This window comes from Oculina patagonica, chromosome 14 (genome assembly GCF_052425735.1).
Source record: "Oculina patagonica isolate OP01 chromosome 14, crgOcupat, whole genome shotgun sequence".
NCBI classification, from domain to species: domain Eukaryota; kingdom Metazoa; phylum Cnidaria; class Anthozoa; order Scleractinia; family Oculinidae; genus Oculina; species Oculina patagonica.
Genome location: NC_135771.1, coordinates 13,995,343 through 14,020,526, shown reverse-complemented (window position 1 = coordinate 14,020,526; position 25,184 = coordinate 13,995,343). Strand labels below are relative to the sequence as shown.

At 39.5% G+C, this 25,184-nt stretch overlaps 1 protein-coding gene across 2 annotated transcripts in view; it reads left to right on the top strand.

Annotated features, from left to right (window-relative positions):
* Positions 1–25,184, top strand: part of LOC144637972 (rapamycin-insensitive companion of mTOR-like) — a 42,243-nt gene that overhangs the window by 15,786 nt on the left and 1,273 nt on the right. Inside the window, exons 16-40 of one of the 2 annotated variants that reach the window (XM_078497062.1) lie at positions 1,051–1,131; positions 2,261–2,361; positions 3,012–3,111; positions 5,501–5,572; positions 5,749–5,790; positions 6,323–6,382; positions 6,721–6,767; positions 8,958–9,093; positions 9,446–9,505; positions 9,930–9,950; positions 11,028–11,173; positions 11,938–12,064; positions 12,990–13,085; positions 13,699–13,767; positions 14,095–14,171; positions 14,693–14,771; positions 15,904–16,013; positions 16,445–16,532; positions 18,047–18,139; positions 18,374–18,480; positions 19,121–21,100; positions 21,557–21,731; positions 23,238–23,471; positions 24,149–24,357; positions 24,957–25,095. In XM_078497062.1, the coding sequence (XP_078353188.1) occupies positions 1,051–1,131; positions 2,261–2,361; positions 3,012–3,111; positions 5,501–5,572; positions 5,749–5,790; positions 6,323–6,382; positions 6,721–6,767; positions 8,958–9,093; positions 9,446–9,505; positions 9,930–9,950; positions 11,028–11,173; positions 11,938–12,064; positions 12,990–13,085; positions 13,699–13,767; positions 14,095–14,171; positions 14,693–14,771; positions 15,904–16,013; positions 16,445–16,532; positions 18,047–18,139; positions 18,374–18,480; positions 19,121–21,100; positions 21,557–21,731; positions 23,238–23,471; positions 24,149–24,357; positions 24,957–25,095 (4,449 nt within the window). The remainder of the gene's footprint in view (positions 1–1,050; positions 1,132–2,260; positions 2,362–3,011; positions 3,112–5,500; positions 5,573–5,748; positions 5,791–6,322; positions 6,383–6,720; positions 6,768–8,957; positions 9,094–9,445; positions 9,506–9,929; positions 9,951–11,027; positions 11,174–11,937; positions 12,065–12,989; positions 13,086–13,698; positions 13,768–14,094; positions 14,172–14,692; positions 14,772–15,903; positions 16,014–16,444; positions 16,533–18,046; positions 18,140–18,373; positions 18,481–19,120; positions 21,101–21,556; positions 21,732–23,237; positions 23,472–24,148; positions 24,358–24,956; positions 25,096–25,184) is intronic. The other variant, XM_078497063.1, reaches the window with a different exon arrangement.

The window sequence follows — 25,184 nt, the reverse complement described above, 5'->3', positions numbered from 1 at the left end:
TTGACAATATTGTTAGAGAGCGAACATGGAACTTGTCAACTCTACCTGTCACAATTCTTGCACTTAAATTGACCAGTTCAAACCAGGGTTCGTACGCGTCTTGAAAACACTTGAATTTCAGGAGAAATTTTAAGGCCTTGAAAGTACACTTTACTTGAAATTGGTTTTCGGTCCTTGAAAGTCCTTGATTTTTTCTTGAATGTCAAAAGGCTTCAAGGCAATGAGAAGACCGCCAAAATAAGTGTTTTTTTTAAGTTCTTCAGCAAGCACATCACCAGCACAACAGACTGGAAATCGTTGATTTGGGGTAAATTTCATGAAAAAAAAGTCCTTGAAGTTTCCAAAAAGGGTCCTGAAAAGTCCTTGAAAAGTCCTTGCATTTTTGGCCTGAAAAAGTGTATAAACCCTGTCCAACCAAAACCATCAGAAAGTTATAAGAAAAATTATTAAAAATATTGATCAAACAGCACTGTAACACCCAACAGTACACTAAGTCATTTGAAAACTGTAGATGTAACCTCAGGGCTGTCTTTAAATTAGCTCTGTCACGGATTTTAAAAGATTTTTGAACAGCCAAAATTTATATTTTTCTTAGGAAACCAAAAAGGTCCATTTTTGTTAAAAATTGCTATATTAAAGCAATGAAACTGTTAACAAGCATTTGTGGCTGCGGATGGCTAGGATGGAAATGGTTTATATCGAAAATTTAAGGCTAAGATTTTCAAAGTTGTTTCTGAGAAGTTTGATTATTATCAAGAAATTAAGGCTGTATCTTCCATTAGATGTCCGTTAGATGTTGCCTACCACTAATTTTAGAACAGTGTAGACCAAAAATCTGTGAAATTCTAGTGACATAGCTCCTTTAAAGGCCGTGACCCATAACACCTGTTATGGCTGAGTTCACTTGATGTTACAGGTGAAGGCTTTCAATTGGTGTTACGTTACACTTGCATATGGAGAAAAATGCTACGTGTGATAACTTCAATGCAATGCCTCCTAAAAATTAAATGACAGCTCTGTAACCCTATTGATTTACCTTTGTTATTGCAGAGCCTTGTGGAAGTCATTACATCTTCAGATCCATTCATTTCTGTCAGAGCCACTATTCTTCTAGGAGAGCTGCTTCATTTGGTTAGTTTGGTTAACTTATGCAAAAAGTAGCTTAGTTTGCATGAAAAATTCATTCATTTTAGCAAATTTTTAAAAATTGATGTTAACTTATCTTCCACTGGTTTTGGCTGTATACAAGTACCGGTATTCAATTCTTCCACTTTAGGCCAAAAAAGGTGGTAGAATAAGCAGTAATCTGATCATTTTACTGATTATAAGCAGCAGATTTCTTTCAGGATATACATTATTAAAGAATTCAGCACCTCACCCATGAATTCCATGCTATTTTTTTTTACCTTTTTTGTACCTTTCTGGTATGCTTTGGTGGCATATCAGGCAAATTTTCAACCATGTTTTTATTTTAGTGAGACATAATAGAGTCAAAATTTTATACCATAAATGTTGAGACTGAATGAGCCAAATTTGGTTAAAAAATTGGCAATATCAGGTCAGACACTAAACAAACCTGATCTGCTATCAACTGAAGGTATTTAAAAAAGGTATGACTGCATACCCAAACCTGAACAAAAATCTGGCAATTTCAGGTGGGAGCAACTTGATGTCACAGGAAATAAGGACAGTGGGCAAGATTTCTGATTGACTTATTGCAAATTTTGGTATTTGTGATACAAAAATCATCATATGAGTTTTTGAAGATAAATTTAGCATGCAATACTGAGTTGGGCAAGAAATTCTCCTTGAATCTTTTGTAGCATTTGGGATAGATAATTTCGTCTTATTTTGGTTTCAAGTGCTACATGTGTACATTATCCATACTGTGCCTGAAAGTCCCATTTTTATGAATGAATTAAAAATACATAAATTGACATTATTTAATGAGGTTGCACATAACAGTGACTGACAAACCTGTGGCCCCTGGACTTCTGATCAAATTGCAATTTAGAAGTGTTAGTCTTTAATGGAGGGAAGAAAACTGGAGAACCTAGAGAAAAACCTTGGGAGCAAGGACATTAACCAACAGCAAACTCAACCCTCATACACTGTATGTAGCAAGGTCCAGGAATGGAACCCAGGCCAGGTTGGTGGGAGGTGAGCACTCTCACCACTGCCATCCCTGCTCCCCACGCTACATGTAGATTCCTTGCTTTGTATGCCGATCAGAATAATTTTGTTGTTTGTTGCTTGGCAGGCCAACACACTCCTTCCTCCAGAGTGCAGCAGCCACACTCACTGTGTTCCCATGTTGGTTAATACAGCTTCTTTATTTGAAGTCAACAGTGAGGAGAGAAGGTAATAATTGTGTTGTTACCTTGATCATTGAAAACCCAATAACATATTCTGTTTGTAAAACGAGAACCATGCTTGGTGTGGTAACCAGTGGTTAGTGCATGCATTAGGCTCCAGATCAAAGGGGTTCTGGTTTGAGTCAGACAACTGTTCTTGTGAAGTGTTCTCGAGAAAGACACTTTGCTTTCACAGAGCCACTTCCTATCGTCATCATCTGTCCTTATCGCGCCATTGGATGCATAAGGCCTCCACAGTCTCTCCCCAGGGGGAGTGATCTTGTGCCGCCTTCCGGATCTCATTCCAGTTCAGGTGCAAGGAGTTCTTTCTCTGCTGACCTTCGCCAAGTTGTTCTAGGCGTTCACCATTGTCGCTTTCCCTCTGGTGTCCAGAACAGACCTTCTTTAGCCAGCCACTTTCTATGCTCTTCTCTGTGTCCAAACAGACCTTCTTTACCACCACTTTCTATGCTCTGTATAAAATGGGTACCAGATAATTGCTGGAGAAATGTGGACTTGCCTCCCTTAAGCAACGCCCCTTTTTTTTCATGCTTGATTCCGTATACTTTAAGTAACAATTAACAAACATTGATTATCCCATACCTATGTTTTCCCATACCTGCTGTTGATATTTTGAAATTGTGTATTTAATTTCAGTCGTGCCAGTATAGCTGTGAATTGCTTGGACCGACTTCATCAGACAAAGAAAAGAGGCCTTGTCCCTTGCAGTCTTTACCTCGACCAAATTGTCTCTAAGGTATTGTACTGGCCTGTTTGTAAACTTTTAAATATTAACACAGGGCCCAGTTGTTCAAAGGGTGAATAATGCTATAGGTGGTTTTCACTGTCACTCCGCGAAAAAATAAATCCAAAACTAGCTACTATTGAGCCAAGGAAATCAAGAATATTACAGGTTTTAGAAAGCTACTACCCGGTATATAAACTTCTTGTCCAAGTCTCAGGTCAGTACGTTATTCCGTGCTCGAGCTATCTGTCAAAATGTTTCATGCAAATTTAGAGAGCACAGTATGGAAACGCCATGCTGGAGTCCAACTGCTTGAACTCCAACATGGGGGTCGGAAATCAAAACATCTGGTATTAAATTCTGCTACTAACACAAGGCGGTCAGATCACCCTCATGAACAAGTAAACATTCACCTAAACACTTCTCGCAAAGACCTCAACTGTTTAGATTGTTAAAAATCGCAAGATGAGGCATTTTTTTAAAGAGAACGTGACAGCCTTCTGGCGGCCATCTTGGATCTTGTGTGGCGTGAAACTCTGAAATCCAAAATGCTCTATCTTAAAGACAGCGAATGCTATCGAGCTAAAAACCTTCAACAAGATATTATATTAAGGACGTCTAATAGCCAGTGAAGGATAAAAACTTAGGGGTCTTGCAATTCTGGAAATCTTTAAGAATTTTCATGACGTCACATGAAAACCAAGAATCCATGGGATAATTCACTTTCCAGTGGCTAAGTGTCTACAAAACAAACTATGCTATTCACTGGATAGCGATTTATCTGTTGGATAACATTACTGGTATCTATTCTTTGAACAACAGGGGCCAAGTGTATATTTTTATAATAAAATAAATAGCCTTATTTACTTGCAAGTGTTGGCGGATTTAGTACTGCTCCAGATGCTAATTCTGGACAATGACATGATTCAACAAATTGAACACGCAGAAACTTGTTAAGAATCTCAACTGGTGGGAGGCTGACCAGTTGGCTATAGTTAACAGAAGATGGCCAAAGGGCTGCTGCTACTGGTCTAACTTAGAACCAGGATAGATTACACTAGAACCAGGGACCAGTTGGCTATAGTTAACAGAAGATGGCCAAAGGGCTGCTGCTACTGGTCTAACTTAGAACCAGGATAGATTACACTAGAACCAGGGACCAGTTGGCTATAGTTAACAGAAGATGGCCAAAGGGCTGCTGCTACTGGTCTAACTTAGAACCAGGATAGATTACTCTAGAACCAGGGACCAGTTGGCTATAGTTAACAGAAGATGGCCAAAGGGCTGCTGCTACTGGTCTAACTTAGAACCAGGATAGATTACACTAGAACCAGGGACCAGTTGGCTATAGTTAACAGAAGATGGCCAAAGGGCTGCTGCTACTGGTCTAACTTAGAACCAGGATAGATTACTCTAGAACCAGGGACCAGTTGGCTATAGTTAACAGAAGATGGCCAAGGGCTGCTGCTACTGGTCTAACTAGAACCAGGATAGATTACACTAGAACCAGGGACCAGTTGGCTATAGTTAACAGAAGATGGCCAAAGGGCTGCTGCTACTGGTCTAACTTAGAACCAGGATAGATTACACTAGAACCAGGGACCAGTTGGCTATAGTTAACAGAAGATGGCCAAAGGGCTGCTGCTACTGGTCTAACTTAGAACCAGGATAGATTACACTAGAACCAGGGACCAGTTGGCTATAGTTAACAGAAGATGGCCAAAGGGCTGCTGCTACTGGTCTAACTTAGAACCAGGATAGATTACACTAGAACCAGGGACTTGGGTGTAAAAGATCAATCACTTCTCATTTTTTCTCACCTTTACTTCTTGCATCCCCTTGTGTTTACAATGTGATTTAAACTTACCAGTAAGTGTGTTCGCCCACTTGATTGACCCTGAGAAGTAACACTTGGCCACGCCACTTCCCATATTTCAGAGTTTCAAATAGTACCCTCACTGGTACTTAATGGCAGCCTGTGGTGGTGTAGTGGAGGGATTGGTAGTATTCTTCAGCAAAAAGTGTCCCAGCAATTATATGTACAGTCAACTCTCGCCTTGCAGACACTCGCTATTATGGACAAAAACCAGATCCACGGCGAAAGAGGTTTGACTGGAAATGACTCCCGCTATTACGGTCTCTTGCTATAAAGGACACTAAACGACGCTCCGAGTGTGTCTGCCATGACGAGAGTTGACTGTAAATGTAAACTTTTGTCAGGTATTCTCAGAATGGTGCATTTGGGATTGTTGGCAGTTGTTTGTTTTTAGAGATCCAGGACACTGTAATAGCATACATGTACATGTAGGTACATTTTCAGGAAGTCACCCAGCATTTCTCTGAAATCAGCATTTATTTGGGCCCAGCATTTAATCAAGAAAATATGTTCTTTGTCAACCAGGCACACACACTGGAGCCCAAAGTTAAACCAGACAAACTCCACAGAGATAGACTCACAGCTTGTTTAAACAAAGTAAGTTTTCTTCGTCTTCATTGTATCAAGTTTTGATATTTCCTTAATGTCTTATATTCCTGTATGGTGTTTTTGTCCAATTTTTTGAGTTCAAGATTCACGTAATTGTTGCTCAATTAAGAAAAAGCTATAGTAAATGTGAAAGTAATGTTGTTAATTGTTGTTTTGTTTTTCAGGAAATTGAAGACCCTCTTTTCTCTGCACTGCGTGACACGCAGGTAATGGGAAAAATAATTTTAATGACATGATATATGTGATAAATTTGTCTTCCCTGCACATAATGTAAAGGCAGGTACTAGCTAGTGTAAGGTCTCCTTTACCTACAGCGTAGTGTGTCTTACGTCTGGGTATATAACCAAATTTGACTGGAATATCCAAGATGGAGATGTTCGTGTACAATTTTTTTTGGCAACTTTTTGGCAACAAAGATTTCATTAGGTTACAAAGCTTCATGGAAGCTGAAAATTTGGTGAGTGCCTTATCTTTACAGCCATTTTGGAATGAACTTCTCATTTAATAACATAACAAAACGTCACCCCTTGAATTCCCCAGTTAGGTATACATGTAACCTTCATTGATTACCTAGGTGAATCGAAACCCTGGCTTTTTCCCATTTAAAGGGAAATTGTACAGGGGAAATCATGTCTACCCAGGTTGGACAATTAAAAAGTAAAAATTATAGCCTGAAGACTAGTGAGCTCTGTTGTCTGTTCTTATTACCATCTGCCTGCTTTGTGCTGTACTTGTTAGGTGATGATGGAGAGAGATTTCAGAAACTGGGACTGGGATCTTATTGGTTCAACTCTTCAGGTAATGTACTGCAAAGAAAACTAAGTGAACCATGTTCTTTTTAAGGCCCTATGTGCCACGAGGTTAGAGAAGAATAGGCGAAGGTAACACGTACTTTTTCCCTGGTATCTCCTAAGAATAATTGTAACACAGTAAACCCGATACAATGAACCTGGCATAACTCATGAAATTCTTCTGCCAAGTTTAAGTTACTAACAGTAAAATGTATGGAAACAGAACATGTTACAACAAACCTCTGTTATAATGAACATGTTTTCCTAAATCCTTAGCACTTTTTTCATGAATGTACACGTATCGCTATAATATCACTTTTTCCTGAGTTTTGTTTCATTTTTTAGTCTCCATCAGTTACCATGAGGAAACTTGAAGAAACGTCAAACCAAAAGCAAGTTGTCAAACAAAATCTATATCTGCATTTTATATTCACATATTGTAAATAGTTTTAAGTACCGGTATTTTAGATAAATTATAGAGTAAATAGGTGTCTTTTTAAATTAGTTCAATTTTGTAGTTACACATTGTTAATAGTTTTAATATTTTAGATTAGTCATAAAGTATACAGTTGTCCCCAATTAGCTATGTACAGCTAAATAAAGTTATTAATATTATTATTGTTATTATTCATTTAACTGGGAAAAACCTGTCAAGACATTAAGGCTAGTTTTCAAAAATTTTCATATTTTTGGAACAGAAATGTAACATGATTGAATGTCTAACCTGAATCTGTCGATTTGGATAGTAAAAGTTTCAAAATACTTCTGATCAAAATAGCCTAAAATTGAAGAAAAGACTTGGAAATTTAATGTTCAATTATTGGAATATAACTTAGTATTTGCGTTATTGCTCTTGTCAGGCTGCTTTTGTGTTACTAAGGTATTTAAAAATAACAATGTCAAAATATAAGGACAATGCCAAATTAAAATTATTTTTTACTCAACCTAATTCCATATGTATGTATGATGTTAGAGTATTAGTATCTTATGGCTGAATAATTTTTGAAATGCTTATGCATCATTAAATTCTAAATTAAAAAGTAGAAACATTTTATGTTGAGATTATTCTTAGATGGCTAACGGCCATTTTAGACGGTATAAATTTGTTGCATGCGACTTTCTCAGTGCTACATTTTTCACATAACATGATCCTGTGATTGTCGCAGGGTATAAAAAAAAAATGTTTCAAAATCCTACAACATTTTCCTGTTGTACATGAAAATCACAGGCAAGTTGTAAGTTTGATTAAAACAAAATGATTCTTGCCGAAGACCTGTTGTAATCTTATTGCATGAGGCAAAGTTGTACTGTCTAAAGCAGCCTAAAAAAATGTTCAGAGCTTTTATACTGCAATGCACATTATACCTTTTTCAGCAACTTTCTTGTTTCTTTAATCAATATAGAATGGTTCCTATGAGCCTTAGCCCATAGCTTAAAGGTCAAATGAACAGAAATTTCAAAATGCCATTTTAACCAACCAAACACTAAAACTACCCATTATTAAGTAAAATTAAGAAAATTTTTTGCTTTCCTAGCCTTAAAGCGTGAATTACAGCAAAAAATACAAAGATTTCCGAAGGCTTCACGAAAACGTTTTTGAATGACTACGCACTGAAATGGAAGGAATGGAACGAGTTTGTGACGTCATAATTGGTGTTTTTGAAGACGACCGCAGACCGCACCGACTGCAACGTCAACGACAACGTATGGTGCAAAATGAATTTATATTTTACTTGAGAATCTCGCAGCTTTCCGGACGCATTCTGCTTATTTATTGCTTTAAGAACTAGCTCCCGCTGAATATTCAAAGAAAGCGTTCAACCCCAAATAGAAAAACCAAAAATTAGCCGTCGTGGCTGACGTTGTCCAAAATACGCAGAATTTCGACATTTCACGTTGTTTGGCAGAGAACGGCTTTGAAGTGTACTAAGATCCAAAAGGCACGTGCATAGTTAACGCGCATGTAGAACAGCTTTGAAGTGTACCAAAATTCAAAACGCACGTGCACAGTTAACGCGTGTGCAGATAATTCTGCTCATTAACGTTAAATGCTAATGAGAAAGAACATAGAGATTTCTGATTTGTTTTCATACCAGCGTGCGTTCTACCTATGTCTCACATGATATGCAAAACGACAGCAAACAAAACTTTAAGCTATTTTTGTGCTTTAGCTATTCTATTTAAAAAAAATGAGCCTCTCTAAACAATAACCAACAATCAATCTACTGGAAAACGGCGAACAGAACGAAATAACTGCTTGAAATGTCACTAAACACATTTATTTAGATTTTAAGGTGCCGTCTGCGGAATCGGTCTGCGGTCGTCTTCAAAAACACCAATTATGATTTTTCCTAGCACTCTACGATTATGACAGCCTACAAAAAGCATTTTTCAACTCGCAATATCTCTGCGATGTAATGACCGATTGCTTTAAAACTTTGGAATATGTTTATTTGACTCTCAATAAACACATTGGCAAAAAATAACAAAAATCGAAATTTCTGTTCATTTGACCTTTAAGGTGGTGACAAAGGTCATGGTTTATAATTCTGACCACCACACTCTACCTTGATTTCTTCCAGGTTTATTCGTAATCTTCTGTACTTCTACAAGCCCAGTAGTCAGCGGTTCTGCACAGTTCACATATCAGACCCTCAAGCTAGAACCTTCTCAGAAGTGGGCTGCCTGCTTATAGACTTCCTTCTTGCTGGAGAAGATGTAAGATATTTCTCTGTTTGATAATTATTGATATTTTGATGTTTTGAGTTGGTGGGTGACCAGGCAGCAGTCGGTTGGTCGGGCAGTAGGTCGTTTTAAAAATTCCTAATTTTGCCATTGTGTGTTAATTTACCTCAACAAACATGCTCTTAAATGTTTGGATTGTAAAATGTACAGGTTGAGGGTGGCCTAACAGGACACTGTTAGGTCACCCTGTTGGGAGGCACGGTGGCCTAATGGTTAGTGCAGCGCTAGACTCCAGATTGAATCAATCAGATGGTTCAGGTTCAAGCCTCAGGCAGGGGCATTCTGTGTTTTTCTTTGACTGATAATAAGCTATTTTTACAAACAGGTTACAGATGGATTTCTTCTTCATGACCTTGTACAAGACATCGGTGAATGTTTACAAGAGGTAGTTTTAAATGATATGTGATTGTTATTTAGTAAGCTGCAAGTTAAAAAGAGTAACATTTGCCAGGGTTTGTTGGTGTGACTGAGGATGTCACACTAGTTCCTTTTGGCTTGTCATGCAATCTTGACTTATTAATTTAACAATAGACAGGAAGTACCTGTAGAGAAGGCTATGTTAGTAAAAAAGATTGGAAACTCATACTAAACTGACATTTTTTTTTGACAAAGTATGGCAGTCCAATCCATGTCAACTGTTCTCACTGAAAATAACAGCTTTGAAGTATAGATTGAATAAACCTTATCTCCGATAGTAACATTGTATTTAATGCAATAAACTAATTTTAAAATAGGTGCTGTAAATTTGTTAAGTTGTGTACTGTATGTCTGCAAAAGTGTAATTTTATTTAATTTGTGCTCTTTCTTAGGTACTTCTTCAGCATTCTAAGGTAACAGTTTTTTAACCATAACTGCACTTAAACTTCAGCCATTTACATAAACACTGTTAATGGCTGAATGTGAAAAGAATAATAACAAACTATTATAACTAATCGCAAAGTTTTAAACTAATAAAATGGCAACAATGTAACAAACTCTGATAGGCTGAAGTCTAGGACCCCTTGCCCTCTTCGAGATCTAGAAATGCTATTTTTTCAACCCCTCTTTAGACGTAAAATTCCGGTTATAAGCCCCCCCACTTCTAAGCCCCCCCCCCCCCCGGTTATAGGCCCATCTACCTGGAAACAAAAAAAATACATCCAATTATAAGCACCCCTCTGCCGGATGAGAGTACTGAAAAGGGCTTAATGTTGCTTTATTATGCATTTTTAACTTAAAAACGTATTTCGATCAACACTTCCGTGGCTGGTTTCGAAACGTTTTTTTTATTCCGCTTATAAGTCCGCCCGGATATAAGCCCCTCCACTTATAAGCCCACAGTCCAGTTATAAGCCCAGGGCTTATAACTGGAATTTTACGGTATTCCACTGCAGGGTTGTCAGTGGGTTTTTGAGTAGCAGGTTCCATCCAAAAAGTAGGCGGCTACAAAACACTCAGAACTTGATAACACACACTCAGAACTGACCTACTAATATTTGGAGTAGCCGGCGCAGATTTCCGAATAGAGGGGGGAGCAGGGATGGCGCAGTAGTGAGAGCGCTTGCCTCCCACCAATGTGGCCCGGGTTCGATTCCGGCCTGGTACCATATGTGGGTTGAGTTTGTTGTTGGTTCTCGTCCTTGCTCCGAGGGTTTTTCTCCGGGTTCTCCGGTTTTCCTCCCTCCACAAAAACCAACACTTCTAAATTCCAATTCGATCGGGAATCCGAGGGCCACAGGTTTGTCAGTCGAAGACTGTTACGTGCAACCCTCGTAAAACAAACAAACAAACAAAGTTGATTGACGGTGAAATGCGCCGGCTGCCGGCTTATTTTGACAACCCTGATTCCAGAAATAATTCTATTGAAGGAAATTTCTGAACTTTGATTTGAAGGTTGTCCCCTTGACGTTTCACTTTCTTGTTTCCAGGCCCTATCTCCGAGTATCACAACTGGAGTCCTAAGTAACAACAATGTACTGAGCACGCTCAGTAGAGATTACTTCTTGTTTCTTGGTAAACTGGCCTGTACTAAAATTGGCTCCAAACTGCTGGAGAGGACTGGGGTCTACCAGTAGTGAGTATAGTCCAGAATACATAATATTGCTTTGACATTGTTCCACAATGCTTTAATTTTGTTCAACCTCAATTTATTTAATATTGTTCCATATCGATATAACATTGTCCCATTATGAAGAAACTCTTTCCCACATTGATTTACCACTGTTTCACGTGGTAACCACTCATGTTGCACCTTAACCTTGCATTGCCCTCACTTTAGTGGCTAGAAAAACAAAACTCCCATTACTAAATCAGATTCATTTACACCTGATTGATGAAACGTTGACCCGTGAAAAGCATAAACGACAAACGATGCGACCCAAATGTTTACTGGGAAATCGGAAAAAGTAATCGTCTTCTGTGACAGAATGAACATAATAATAAGACAGGTTGCATAAATCATGCTTTCAAAGCTCTCAAAGAAAAAATACCTTGATTAATTTATCATTTACGGTTTGTGCTTTTTACGGGTCAACGTTTCTTCAATCAGGTATATACAGTAAACTCTCTCTTAACGGACACCTATCTAAGACGAACAGTTGGAGCTGGTCTTGACAGTGTTCGTCTTAGAGACAGACACTGTATTATGTAAATGACTGTCGTCCTTTTATCTGTTAGTTTTTTAGACGTTGTTCTACAAAATTAAATTATGATTATTGTTTTTCTTATGTTCGTGTATCTTTTCATGGTATGGCTTTTAGCTTTTGGAATCCAGCTAACATTAGTTACATTAAAGGTTGTTCTTGTAGAAAATTAATGCACCCATATGTTTGTATTTAGTTTACTGGAGCTGTGTTCCTTGCCGTCACGTGACAGTCTTCAGAAATTGATTATAGCAAGCTTGGATTATAGTCACAGTGGAATTCCCAGGATAATATTGTCTAAAGTCCTCACAGCGTCCAGTCCGGTGTGTACATACACTCTGTGTATTTACTTCACTCACTTTCAACGGTGATTTGGACATCTAATCTTAATTATTGTTGCTCTATTAGTTTAATTTTCGATTGAGAAGATATTTATATCCAAACAATTGAGACAGTGTTTAGTAACTTTTCCATACACCTCAACTTGCGTCAAAAAATTAATGTTCCGCTGCGCGACGAGTTTGGTGTTTGAAAATGCGATGGAGCACTCTCTCTGTGTTTGACACATTACTGGAGCCAGGCATAAGGGAGGGTTTCCTACCTGTTTTGAGTTTTTCCAAAGTTTCACGAGTGTTTCTATAACCGTAACAACATAAGCAGTGTTTCCTTATTTCTGTCATATCACGCTACATATTAACGCAACAAAAAAAAAAAAAAAAAACCCCCCACAAATATTACGTGGTTGCTACCTTTTGTTACATTTCACATTACACTTACAAATACTTAACTGAGGCAAGTTTGGAAGAACTTGAAACTTTAAATGTAAGCCTTTGTTGTTCACAACAGCTTCTCAGGTTGCCTAAATTCACTCAATTGCTTGCATCATGCTGTGTAGGAATCTTCCTGTGGTTTCTATAATTATCATGAATGTAATTGGATGATTGAAGTAACCTTCCATTGGCTGCAGTCATTTTGTCATTTTGGCTGCAGTCATTTTGTCAGCACCTTGGACTGAAGGCACACAGCACAGCTCTGGGAACCAGTTTGGAAAAAAGTCTCTAACTTCCTTGCTTACAACCTTTGGCAATTAACTGGCAAAAAACATTTTCAGTGCTTTGTGTCTTAGCAACTGTTTATGAAGAATACTCCTACTTTCTTATACATTACTTCCCTCCCCAGCCCGCTTCCCTTTTTTTAAACCTAGAAACCACACAGACAAGTGTGTGACTATTGTATGATTGTTTTTAGGCCACCCGACTTTATGCCACGAGTCACATGCGGGTACTGTTACGAGCTCGTGTCGCCTTTTTCCACAGCTGGGGAATTGAACTGCTTGTCACACAGGTAAATTTAATTTAAGCTTCATCGCGTGATAACGTGACCGAATTTGCAAGTTTGTAACTTTCTCTCAATCTTTTTACTGTTACTTGGAGTTTTTGTTTGATTTTTAGGTACAACTATAACTTTGTACAGTGCACAAATTGTTATTTCAAATCTCCTTCCAGTGAAGTGCTGGCTAAAACTTAGAAGAGCTATCCAAATCCAAAATTAGTATGAACACTAAAAGTATTTTAGTACTGCGTCATAAGGGTATGTTATTTTGCTGGTTAGAAACTTTTCTGTGAGAACTTCTTGTTCTGACAGTTTTCCTTATTGGCTTCCAGTCAAAGAAGTTGCTTTGTCTTTTTCTTTCATGCAAAATAGTTGTTCAGGAAATGACCTTCTTTAAACCTGAAAAAATTCAAGCTACAACGTTATTCGGACCCATGAACTCCGTGATACCAGTGCGTTGTGAAGCCTTGATATGTTGAGAGCAGTCAATTGTAATTCGATATCCCACAACTTACTGAGTTTGGAGGCGCGATTTTTTACCGTTTCTTCATTAAGCCATGCAAACCAGTGATATGGTAAGTGTGATTTAATTTACTCAAGACTAACTTTTCTTTCATTTGACCAGTTGTACGATACTGATAATGAAGTTGCTATGGAGGCTGCTGACGTGATTGATGAAGCTTGCGAGGACGAGGTAAGCTGGGCATGAGTCTGGAGGCAGTTCCAAGGGATGAAGATTTTGGTGAATGCACTAAAAAATGTGATGAAAAGAAAGAAACAAGCCTGTGCCTTGGATACAAAGTGATCTCTGTAGAATGCCTAGAAAATCTTTTGCAGAAAGACTGTGAAACTCAAGAAATGAAAAGAAAGAAAATAACAAGTAAAGAAATTCAAGAAATGAAGAAATTCATCAGCTTAAGAATGTTATATTGATGTGCATCTCAATTCTCAGAACTAATGTTAGAGGAAATGTATGGAAATCAGTAGAAAGAATATTGATACTGAGTGTTGTTTTCAACAGGCTAATCTTCAGTATCTTGTGGAACTAAGTCCAGTTATCCTTCACTTGGGAGAGGCAGGCCTTCGTCTTCTAACAAGGTAAGTAATTCCAAGAGATGTTCAAATCCTGGGCAGGGGACCCATATAGCTTATCAGCTCTGCTGCTTAAGGCTCTGTTTCATGTAGCGTAAAGCCGGTGCAAATTTCCGGGAAAACAGTTTTTGAAAATAACCAAAAAAAAAAAAACCAAAAAAAAAACAAAAAAAAACAAACCTTTTAACTCCGTTTTATGTATTGGTGGAAAAACGCAAGAAAACATACAACTGGACATAGTGTAACCAGTGCCAAAAGCGGAAAATCATGTAGGCCGAAGGTAGGACAACGAGTAACTGATGCAACGTGTGGGAAATCACGCGTTATCCAATGTACGTTTTTTTAACTCCTGATTGGTGTTTGATTGAAAAACCGTTATGTTTTCTCAGATTGTTTAGAGAACGTTGCATGAGTTTGTTAAATGAATGTATAATGCAACAAATGCCGCAATGCCAAAACGAACCATGATTTCCTTCGACAATCCATTATAAACCGCTTATACGCTGTAACCTTCTGTTTTATTTCAGATTCCTTTCTGTTGAGACTGGGTTGAAATTCCTGTCTTATCGAGGATACCTTCCAGTATTAATGGATCAGTGGAGAACGGTAAGCTTTATATATATGTCAATCCTGCGATACATCATGCTACTGCAGTCACACTAGATTGTTTCTTAGCTCAAATGCGAACGTAATTTGATGCGTCAGATCGATGGGCCACCCAACACAAGCTGTTGCAAGTTGGTGTTTTTGTTACTTCATGGCCATGCATTTGTAGCCCATTCCTAGCAGAAACGTCGAAACTGCCTTTCTGCTATTTGTTCGGTGAGTCTTTTGTCCGTCAAATGCAAGTCTCTACTAAGAACGTCTCTCGACTTGGGAATTTGTTTAGCTTTTTTATCGAATCAGGTCAAAAAGGACCTTGTCAAGTCAACCCTGTGATGTGGTTTGAGCAGCCGAGCGCTGTGGAATTTCGACTTCGGACCAACTCCACTTGACTGAAACAACGCTCTTCTAATGTAGCTTGTGCCAGTACAGATCGTCTTTAATATTTAAATGTCAGTGTAATACAGTGTAACCTTCCGATATAACAAACCCATCTATTACAAAATTTCTGGTAGTTAACGACTTGTGAAACAGAAGTTGGAACAGAACTTCGTTTAACGAACTCCCGTTACAGTGAACACATTTCCCCAGTTCCTTGACACTTCGTTACATCGGGGGTTTCACTTAATACGGAGAGTTCTGCCATAAAGTCTAACAGCGCAGCAAAACCTCGTCTTGGCCAGGTTGTTAGAAAGCCGATTAACACTAACCCAGGATTAAAAGTTGTTTGAGGGTTCAAATTTTCTCGTATAAAAGTGTTTTTTTTTTTGCTTATGTTTTGTGGAGTTTGAGATTAATCGAAGTCAAAACTGGAGGACAAATAAACAAACAGAAACCCTCAATGAAAAGCCGAAAAGACTGAAATCAAAATTCACGCTTATCCTGGATAAGTTATCGTCTTTCAACAACCCACCCTGACCGCTAAGATACTGAATCTGAAGTGGTGCAGTCAGGGTTTTTTCTGACCTGGTACAATCATCTACAAGGAAACATGAAAGGTGGAAGGAGAAGAGGCAGGAATAGAAAGGAACGGTAAGATAACATAAGCACGTGAGGGAACAAGGAAGACTTGAATATTAAATTTATCCCTACAATCTTGTACTTTACATCCATTTTTGGTGTTTTCTTTTTAAAGCAATACAACGTTGTGTACGTCCGCTGGGTTGAAGAACTGCTGGCGGAGTCACTGACGTCATACGTCAAACAGAAGGATGACAACACGTTCACAAGAAGGACAAATAAAAGGTGTGTAAAAGAGGGTTAAAATTAAATTGCTTCTCCTACTTTTGAAGGAACAATTTCCAGTTGTGGTAAAAAGTCGTGATAGTACCCCTGGGAACTCAGTGGGAAGTGATCACAGTAGAATTCCGATTTCTCAAACCCTCTCTTCTCGAAACTCCCGATTTCTCAAACCAGTTTTCGCCTCCCTATTTCTCGAAGCAAAGAAAAGTTAGAGAAAACATAATGAGTAAATTTAAGAATCGCTGTTGTAATACAACATACATACCGTAAAGTTCCTAAGGTAACAAGCCCCCGGCAGTAGGGACTTCCCGAAAGTACCGATTAAATTTCAGATGTTAGCAAATGCCTAAAGTAGCGAGATCATCCTGGCCGTGTTAGAGAAGTGGTCCTCTGACTGAATGTTCGACTGTGCTTTTTTTCTTTCTATGTAACAGATTAGTGTTAAAAGATGCCTACCTACCACCTCATTTGTATGGACAGTTGGTGCAAAAGAAAAATGGCTTCAAACTGCTGCAGAGATCGGTAAGATGAATATTTTAAACATTTATTACCTGGATATGTGATTGAGGACATAGGACCCTTTATTAACGTGGAAATATACTTAGCCGTACAGCTAGTTTACAGATATCCCACGACTAAATAAAAATATAAAAGTGTATAATAATAACTACTGTAATAATGACTATTTAACAATTATTCTTTAAAATCGAGGTGAATAAAGAGGGCGAGGGAATATTCTGCCGCTATTCACCGAGATTTCAAAGAATAATTGTTTTAGTATATACACACGAAGTGATCTCAACAACAAGCGATCTCAAAGTTTTCAGAAGGAAACCATTTAAAGTCGATTTAATTGACCTCTCAATTCATGCGTGGAAAACGTACATATAAGCGGCACTAACCGACATGCGCGAAACAGTTTACAGAATCTTCAAACATGGCAAATCTAGTTAATCTTCGATAAAATCCTCGTCACAATCTAGAAAAATGGTCCTTTAGCACCACTCAAACCTGCAATCTGATCAAAAACCTGCTTGCAAAACATTTTGACCGTTGAATCAAAGCTTTTGAAGTTCACTTGAATTGAAAATTGAAAGAGCAGTTGGCGAAGGATCCACCTGAAAGTTTGGATTATAAGCTTACTGAATGTCTGCAGAACTGTGGTGAAAACTGGATGTTTTCTTGCACAAAGACTTTTTCCTGAATATTTGTGGAGGATCTTGGTTGAATAACACTTGATGTTGCTGCCGATAAATCTGCGGTATTCATTTCTGCCGATGCCGGGCGAAGGGCGACTTCACGGTAAGCAATTGTTTATCGTTTTAGTACTCGAGTTGTGTGGACATTGTGCTGCAAATTGCGAAATATGTAGTCTTCTCTTACTTTGAAAACCATCAGGCCAAATTTCTTAGCCTTTTTTTGTCTTTTCTGGTTCAGCATCTTCTTGTATTCTTAGTATTTGCGATTCAGAAACGCCGGCGAAACGCGAGTTTACGCCGGCCATTTTGTTTCAGTTTGGATCAAGCATTATTCACTCCGTAGGGAGTGAATAATTCCCAAAAAAAAAAAAAGGGGGACCCCGGGCGGGCACGCGACAATTAAACAAAACGAGAAAATTTAGTGGTGAACTATAAGCTCATTAGCCCGAGATAGCGAACCAATCAGATTGCTTGAAACACCAAGATCACTGAGTGTGTATATACTAATAATTATGATAACTATGATATAAATAATAAAATTAAAAATTCCTTAATTGACTGATATCACAATAAAAGTGATGTTTTGCATTCTTACTGTTGCATTGATTGAACTTGTTCTTTAGTATTTCAATCACAAGAGCGATTGAAATCCAATTTCTCCTCACAATATTAATGTGTTCTGACGCAGACAAGGTAATGAGCGTAAAGAAACTTATCTGCAGGTTAGGAGTTTTATCTTGATGCTTCGCACTGGAATGCAAATGACTAGCAGTTTGAGAAGAATGGCTATTTTGACGATGTGAAAACGTTTAACAACCTTTAACTTTTCTCCTTTAGAATGACGTGGAACTGTTTGCTCGCACGCTTCAAACATTGGAGCCAAAAACGCGAGAAGATGTTGTTGAACTCAAGGCGGCTCTGTGGGCTTTGGTAAGTAACCCCTCTCCTTCTCTCACCCTGTATTCGCTGTGCCTGTAACTCCATTACCCACTCCCCCCCCCCCCCCTACACTCTTAATCACCTCCCTGTATCTTCAGGCCCCATGCAACCTTCAGCTCCCCTCTCTGTAGTTCCCAGTCTCCTTTGAACACCACGGCTTGCCCCTCGCAGGGATCTTGTGATGTGGTTTTAACTTTTAAGTCGCGGTTGTGAATTGTTTTTCAGGGACATGTCGGCTCCACAAACTGGGGCATCAACTTTCTTGTGGAAGAAGCAGTCATCCCAGAGATTGTTCGTCTGGCTGAGGAATGTGGCAATTTTGCCATACGAGGGTATGATCAAAATTTCCTAATAAATAAATGTTATTGAATTCGTCACATTTACTTGTCCGGATCCCAACGGTATTCAGATTTAGCAAACTTATGGGAACATACGGCTGTTTATTAATAATAAACTTTCACCGCCTACAAAGAAGCAGCCTAACTTACTAGCAGTTCTTTTTGCGCGGTTATTTTATTACTGCATGGCAAGAACTGACGGACGGACTAGCTAACTGAGCAACCAGCTGACCGACCGACCGTTGCAAATAACCTTACTAATAATTTTATCTGCGGACACCTGTGATGTGTCACGTGAACTAAAACTAAGAATAGACCTCTTTAGCTTCGTTTTTTTGTTGGCCCATTTCAGTCCACGTGATGTTTCCCTTGAGAATTATTTCTTTCACCTTCAGTCAAATTCACGTGGAAATAAAAGAATAATTACCAGATAGACAAAGGAACAATTCTCTGGAGAATGTCACGTGATATAAAATGGACAATGTAGATACGGAGCTAAAGAGGTTTATTGGCATATTTGATGAATCTAACACCTTAGCAAGCAAAATTAAATGCATCGTAACGTTTGTTTATTATTGATTGGCTGATTGATTGATTGATTGATTGATTGATTGATTGATTGATTGATTGACAGGACATGTTATTACGTTCTTGGCCTGATCGCAAAGACTCGTGAAGGTGCAGACATCCTGCGCGAGTTAGAATGGGAAAGTGTGCGTCACATGGGTGAGGACAAGTGGCCAGTGCTGGAGACCTCCGTCGAGAACAAAGAGGAAGTGATTCCATACAGCAGCTATATCGTAGAACCGCGCAATGCACCAGTACCATCAGTATTGACTGGGATCAGTGAGACAGAGCGTGCAGGGGGGATATACTTGGGAGAGGAAAACAAAGCCGCAGAGGGGTCCACAGCGTATGACAAACTAAGTGGCATTTATCTAGGGGAGGATAAGGGACCTAGTCGCAAGACATCACATGATGAGGCTAGCGAGGGCGGCATTTTGTCGCAGTGGTACAAAAACGCTGAAAGGCGACGTAAAATAGCCACTCGAGAAAGCGGCTTCTATGATGAGAGAAGTGGGGTTTATTTAGGAGAGGAGTCACCTTCAATGTCGGCACCCGCAAATGAAGACATACAGCCTCCCACCCCAGGGGGAATCCTAGAAAAACTTTTCGCCGATGCTGGATTTGACATGTCTTCCATAAACAAAGAAGCTAAACTGTCGCATCGAAGAAATTTCAGTGAGGGATACTTTTCTGGCACTAGTTTTAGTAGTGAGCAAAGTACGTCCTTTGAAATGCTTGACGGGAAACGGAGGGCGATGTCCAATGTGGATCGCATCGGATCTCCATTGAAGTCAGTTAATGAACACTCTACTGGAGATTTACGTGTACCAAATGAGCATAGTCTAACGCCTTCCCACAAACACACAGTCAGCGCTCCTAGCGAGCATGCTCTTCAAACTGATAAGTTGCTGGATATAAGGAACCGTAGCGAAAGTGAAACAACTGACATGTCATCCATTCACATCCGGTCTGGAAGTAACTTGAGTAGCACAAGTGTGGACAGCGGCGATTTCTTAGAAATGGCGGATATAACGTCACGCAGTCGTGCAAGCAGCGCGAGTGAGACTGGGGCCTACTCACAGCAAGAAAGCCCGACAAGTCGGAGTTTATTGAGTGTAGCCTCAGATGACACTTCCAAGACCCTTGACGAGAAGGACCGAACACTGAACTCTTCCGGGGAGAGCTTTCAGGGAGGGCTTTCTTACGAGTCCCCACCTTCTTACTACTCAAGCGATCTATTACGCCGCAGCACGAGTCCCTTGGCAGAGGACCGCAAACCTTTTCCAGTCGGAGAATTGCTTCAAAACGAACTTGAATCAAGAAGGAGGAGTACAAGCTTGACGGAAAAACGACGCATTGGAAGCCCTTCCCTCGGGATAATACCCGAGACTCGTAGTTCCAGTTTTAGTGGTAGCACAGATTTTTCTAAGGCCGCCAACAAGAGTCGCTCAAGCTCTGACGCTGATTTGATCCATGGTGCACCGATGGAGAATTTGAACGATTTGCGTGGAAGCTCGAGGAGCTTGGCTGAAGTTAAAATCTTGAGTGACAAGACAATTGTATTTCATTCTGGTGGCGAAACCAAAACCAGAGCTCTAAGTGTTGATAGCGCGGGTGTAAGTGGATTGAGGCGGGATAGACTTTTAGTAAACAGTAGTCAGTTTAATGGCGAGGAATCAGACTCTAGTGCGCCACGTAGTCGAGGCAGTTCTTTTGAGAAGGCGGACTATGCGAGGAAACTGGGTCTGAAATCCGGGGACTTGTCGCGCGGGAGACGCACGCGCAGTACTAGCAGCGGGAACTCATCAGTTGACGGATCTTCCCCGAGAAAGATTGTGAATAAAAATCGACTGGTTGGCTCAAATGAAAACTTCACTGTCGTCTCTGGTGACACTCGTCGTAATTCGTCTGCTAGCACGGAAGCTGTACCTTACACGAGTTCACGTGACGCGTTTGGTTACACGGCGCTGAGCACGTTGCGGCGGCAGAGAAGCTTTAATCGTGACCTAGAGGCTAAAGTCAATGCTTTTGGTACTGCCAGGACAGGGTGAGTTAAATTTAAATATTGATTATTGAATACGTGGGACTGCAAGAAAGCAAACTCGCCATGATATCCCCTTAGGCTTCTGCTTAGAGCCATGGTAGTTAATTTTTGGGGCGCGGGGGATATTTTTGCGGATATTGAAAACTTAAGCCTGATTGATGAACGACAATTGTCACTGCGATTGGAGAGAGCGTGTTGCAAAAGTTTTAATCACCTCTTGTAGAGCTCAGAAACATAACATGACAGCAAAGGCGCTGTAGCGACAACGTTTGTCAATGTCTCATGAAATAACCAAGAAATAAAAAGATATTTTTTTTTTTTTTTCCTTTTTTTTTTCCTCTCCCTCCCCCCCCCCCTAACCACAAACTAAATAACCAGGTAAACCGGAATTCTACGGTAGTTATTTTACGACATTAACGGCTCTGGTCCGTTCGTTCTTTTTTTGTTATTTGCCAACAGTTACATCATCCCTCGCTCCATGTCCGCTGTGGAATTTTCAAGTTTTAACAAGCGTGACAGTTTGGCCAGTATTTCTAGCGCGTTTGACTTCCGGCAGTTTACATCCTCTAACACAAATGCCGGAAATGAATTCCTCGGTCTCAGTCTTCCTATTGATCTCAGCGTCTTTTTTCAGGTAAGTTAAGAAAAGTAGTATTTGAACTTGGTCCAGATACGTTTTAACCCCCTGAATAATTTCAAGATACCACCCTTAAGGTGGATTTCCACTGACGCGTAAATATTTACGTACGTAAAACGTGCGTTAAAAAAGATACGTAGGCAAATTTCCACTGTCGCGTAAAAAGTAATAAAAAGCATTTCTTTTTTACGTGCGTTGAACGTACGTAAATGCCCGCTATCCTGAATTATCAAGTTGGTGAATTGAGTGTGTTATTGGCGGCCATATTGGAGGAGTGAAACAATAAATTGTTTTTCCTTTGGGAAAAAAATCATTTATGGTGGATTTCCACTGACGCGTAATTTTTTACGTGCGTGAATAAAATTAGAGACAATGTATGAACGGCCTGCGTAAACGTGTACGCAAGCCGTTCATACATTGTCTCTAATTTTTTACGCGCGTAAAAAATTACGCGTCAGTGGAAATCCACCTTAACATTTTTATGCAAATATCTTGTTGTTTGACTCTTCCAATATGGCTGCCATGAAAACAATTTGTACCACAGGCTAGTAAAAGAAATGCGTGAATATGACCAAGAGGCATTCTATAAATACTTCCGAAAGACACCATCAAGTAAAAAAAGATTCGAGGCGACCTTCCCGGATTGCCAGTTCAAAGCCTACGTAACCTGACGCCAGGCGTTTTCTTTCACTACTGCGTTCGTGTAATTTGGTTCTGTAGTCAGTTTATAGATTATTGCTGGAAATGTTCGGACATTCTCGATGAGAAGTGCTTCTACATCTGAATGTTTTCCCATGTAAATCGACGGCGATTTAAAACAAAATGGTTTTCCACATGGCAAGTGGTGTCATGTGACAAAATCCAAAAGTATGATTGGGTAAATCGCTGCGTAACCGCAGTCAGCCTCAAAACACTCGCGATTGCTACGTGCGTATACGTGCGTGTAAGGTACGTAAATACCAAGAAAAAAACGTGGCATTGGAAATTGGACAACGTAAATTCGACGCACGTAATCGCGCGCGTTTTACGTACGTTTACAATTTTTACGTACGTTAACGAAATCCACCTTTATAAAGGTGGATTTCCACTGACGCGGAATTTTTTACGTGCGTAAAAAAATTTAGAGACAATGTTTGAACGGCTTGCGTACACGTTTACGCATAAATGACTGACTGACCGGCTGACTGTCTCTCTGACTGTCTGATTGATTGACTGTCTGTCTGACTGACTGACAGACTGACTGTCTGTCTGTCTGTCTGACTGACTGACTGTCGCTTGGACTGACTGACTGACTAACTGACTGACTTCCTGTCTGACTGTCTGTCTGACTGACTGACTGCACACACTAACTGACTGACTTCCTGTCTGATTGCCACTTCTCTTGGACTGACTGGCTGACTGACTGACTGATTGATTGATTGAATTACTTAATGACTACTTAATTATTGACTTATTTGATTGATTGATTGAATTGTTGATCATTGATTGACTGATTATCAACAGACAGAACCGTATGAGTTTCAAGGTTCTTGGCCAGACCATTTCGTGTCCACTCCTACTCTCCTTCCGCCTTTTGTCGTCAAAACAAAAGGAGACAAGTCTTCCAGTCACGACAAGTCACGCTGCCTCGGTTGCATGCACTCCAATTGGGTGGGGACTGGGAGAGACAGAACCAAGTCCTCAGATCACGTGAGTGATGGAGAGTGGACTCGACTTACGCCTGTAATGGAGGCAAAGGTAGAATTGTTTTGTTTTATCGTTCATTGCTAGGCTGCATGATCCACTCTTTGGGTAATACACGATTAGTACTAAAGTCGGTTTTGACTTGATACGAGTAAGACAAAAGGGCCGTAACTAGCAAGAGGCAAGACGTCTTGATTTTAGCCCAAAAATTAAAAACAAAATTTGTTTTGTTGGGAAAATAATCCCAAGTTGAACAAGATTTATTTTTCTCAAGAAATACCTTATGAAAAATATTGAAGAATGAGTTTCGAAGCTACTTGATTTCAAAATTTTCTGGAGGGCATGCCCCCAGAACCCCCTAGCAAGATCTTGCCTCGCCTATGGCAAATGTCTGGTTACGGCCCTGAAAACTACAAACCAATTTTGAAACCAAAACAAAAAATCCCTTATCAATTTGTGAGAAAGAAAATTCCCAACCTAGGCTTATTGCATTGAGCTCTCGAAAAATTATGCCTTCAACTACAGAACTTTACGATTGTAGAACTTGTTGTGTGTTTCATGTCGATATGTTTAGTTAGTTTCACTGTGCGCTTTTGATACATATATTTTTACGCTTTAAATTTTTTTCGTACATGATGCATTGAAGTTATGAACTATGTGAATGTTTCTCCTTGCTAAAGTATCTGCAATTTGATGAAAAATTGAACTAAGTTGGTTTCTTTCTGTTCAAGTTTGAACGCGCGGATGCCAGTGGCGAGGATTCCTTGGTGGAATCAGGTGCTGGCTCGGCTGTTAGTTTAACCAACACGCCAGCGAACAAAACTAAACTGGATGAACACACGACAGAAGGAAAACGACTGATCCGAGATGAGATCCTGAGAATTGTGACGTCTTTGAGCAGCGTGGTAGCTTCACGAGCGCACCAGGAAGAGCTTGTCAAGTAAGTCTGTTTAAACCTCTATTGACCAATCAAAACCATGCTTTTATCTCTTTCGCCAACACAAAACCAAAACTCGAATTTTCCCGATCTTTTCCGGCGGAATTTTAAAAGAGCAAATTTTGCTCATTTAAACGATTATAACTTGTTAGTGAACTCTAAATAAATAAAAAAAAAGCTTCTGTCATGTCACACTAGAGGTTTTAAGTAATCATTTTGTAATAACGTTTCAGAGTGCTGTCTTCTATTCGAACCGCAAATTTGGACACAAAATCATGGATTTCCAATTTGGCTTTAACAGGGCTCTAGCATCGCCGTGAAGCGCAATCTACCAAATAAACGACGACCTTTCGTAAACTTCTATCAATCTTTTGTCTCTGTAAAATTTAAGATTAAAAGCGCCTAAACCAGCCGAGATAAAATATGTAGGACAAGCAAAAATTATTGTCGTTTTGTAGAGGACGGCTAAGAAATGTACCAAGATATATAAAGCACGCACAGAAGCATTATACCGCTCACTGAGGCGTTTTCTGGTTTGTTGAAACGCACTACTGTATCAAAGTTGCAACTTCCACGTTTCACGCATATTGTCTTTATTTCAGGTTAAAGGAAAAATGTTCCCATCTGTTCCAAGATCTTTGCCTGTATTGTGAAGTGGCGGACATCTTGGGTTTGTACACGTTCAAGATCCACATCAGAAGATTTATACAGGGACTCTTTGCAAATGTCAACTTTGATCCGGTAATTGAACGTAATTTGATAGTGTTTTAGGTTTTTTTTTTTAGTTTCTCCCTGCTCCCCCCTTCCCTCCCTTCCTTCCCTCCTTCCCT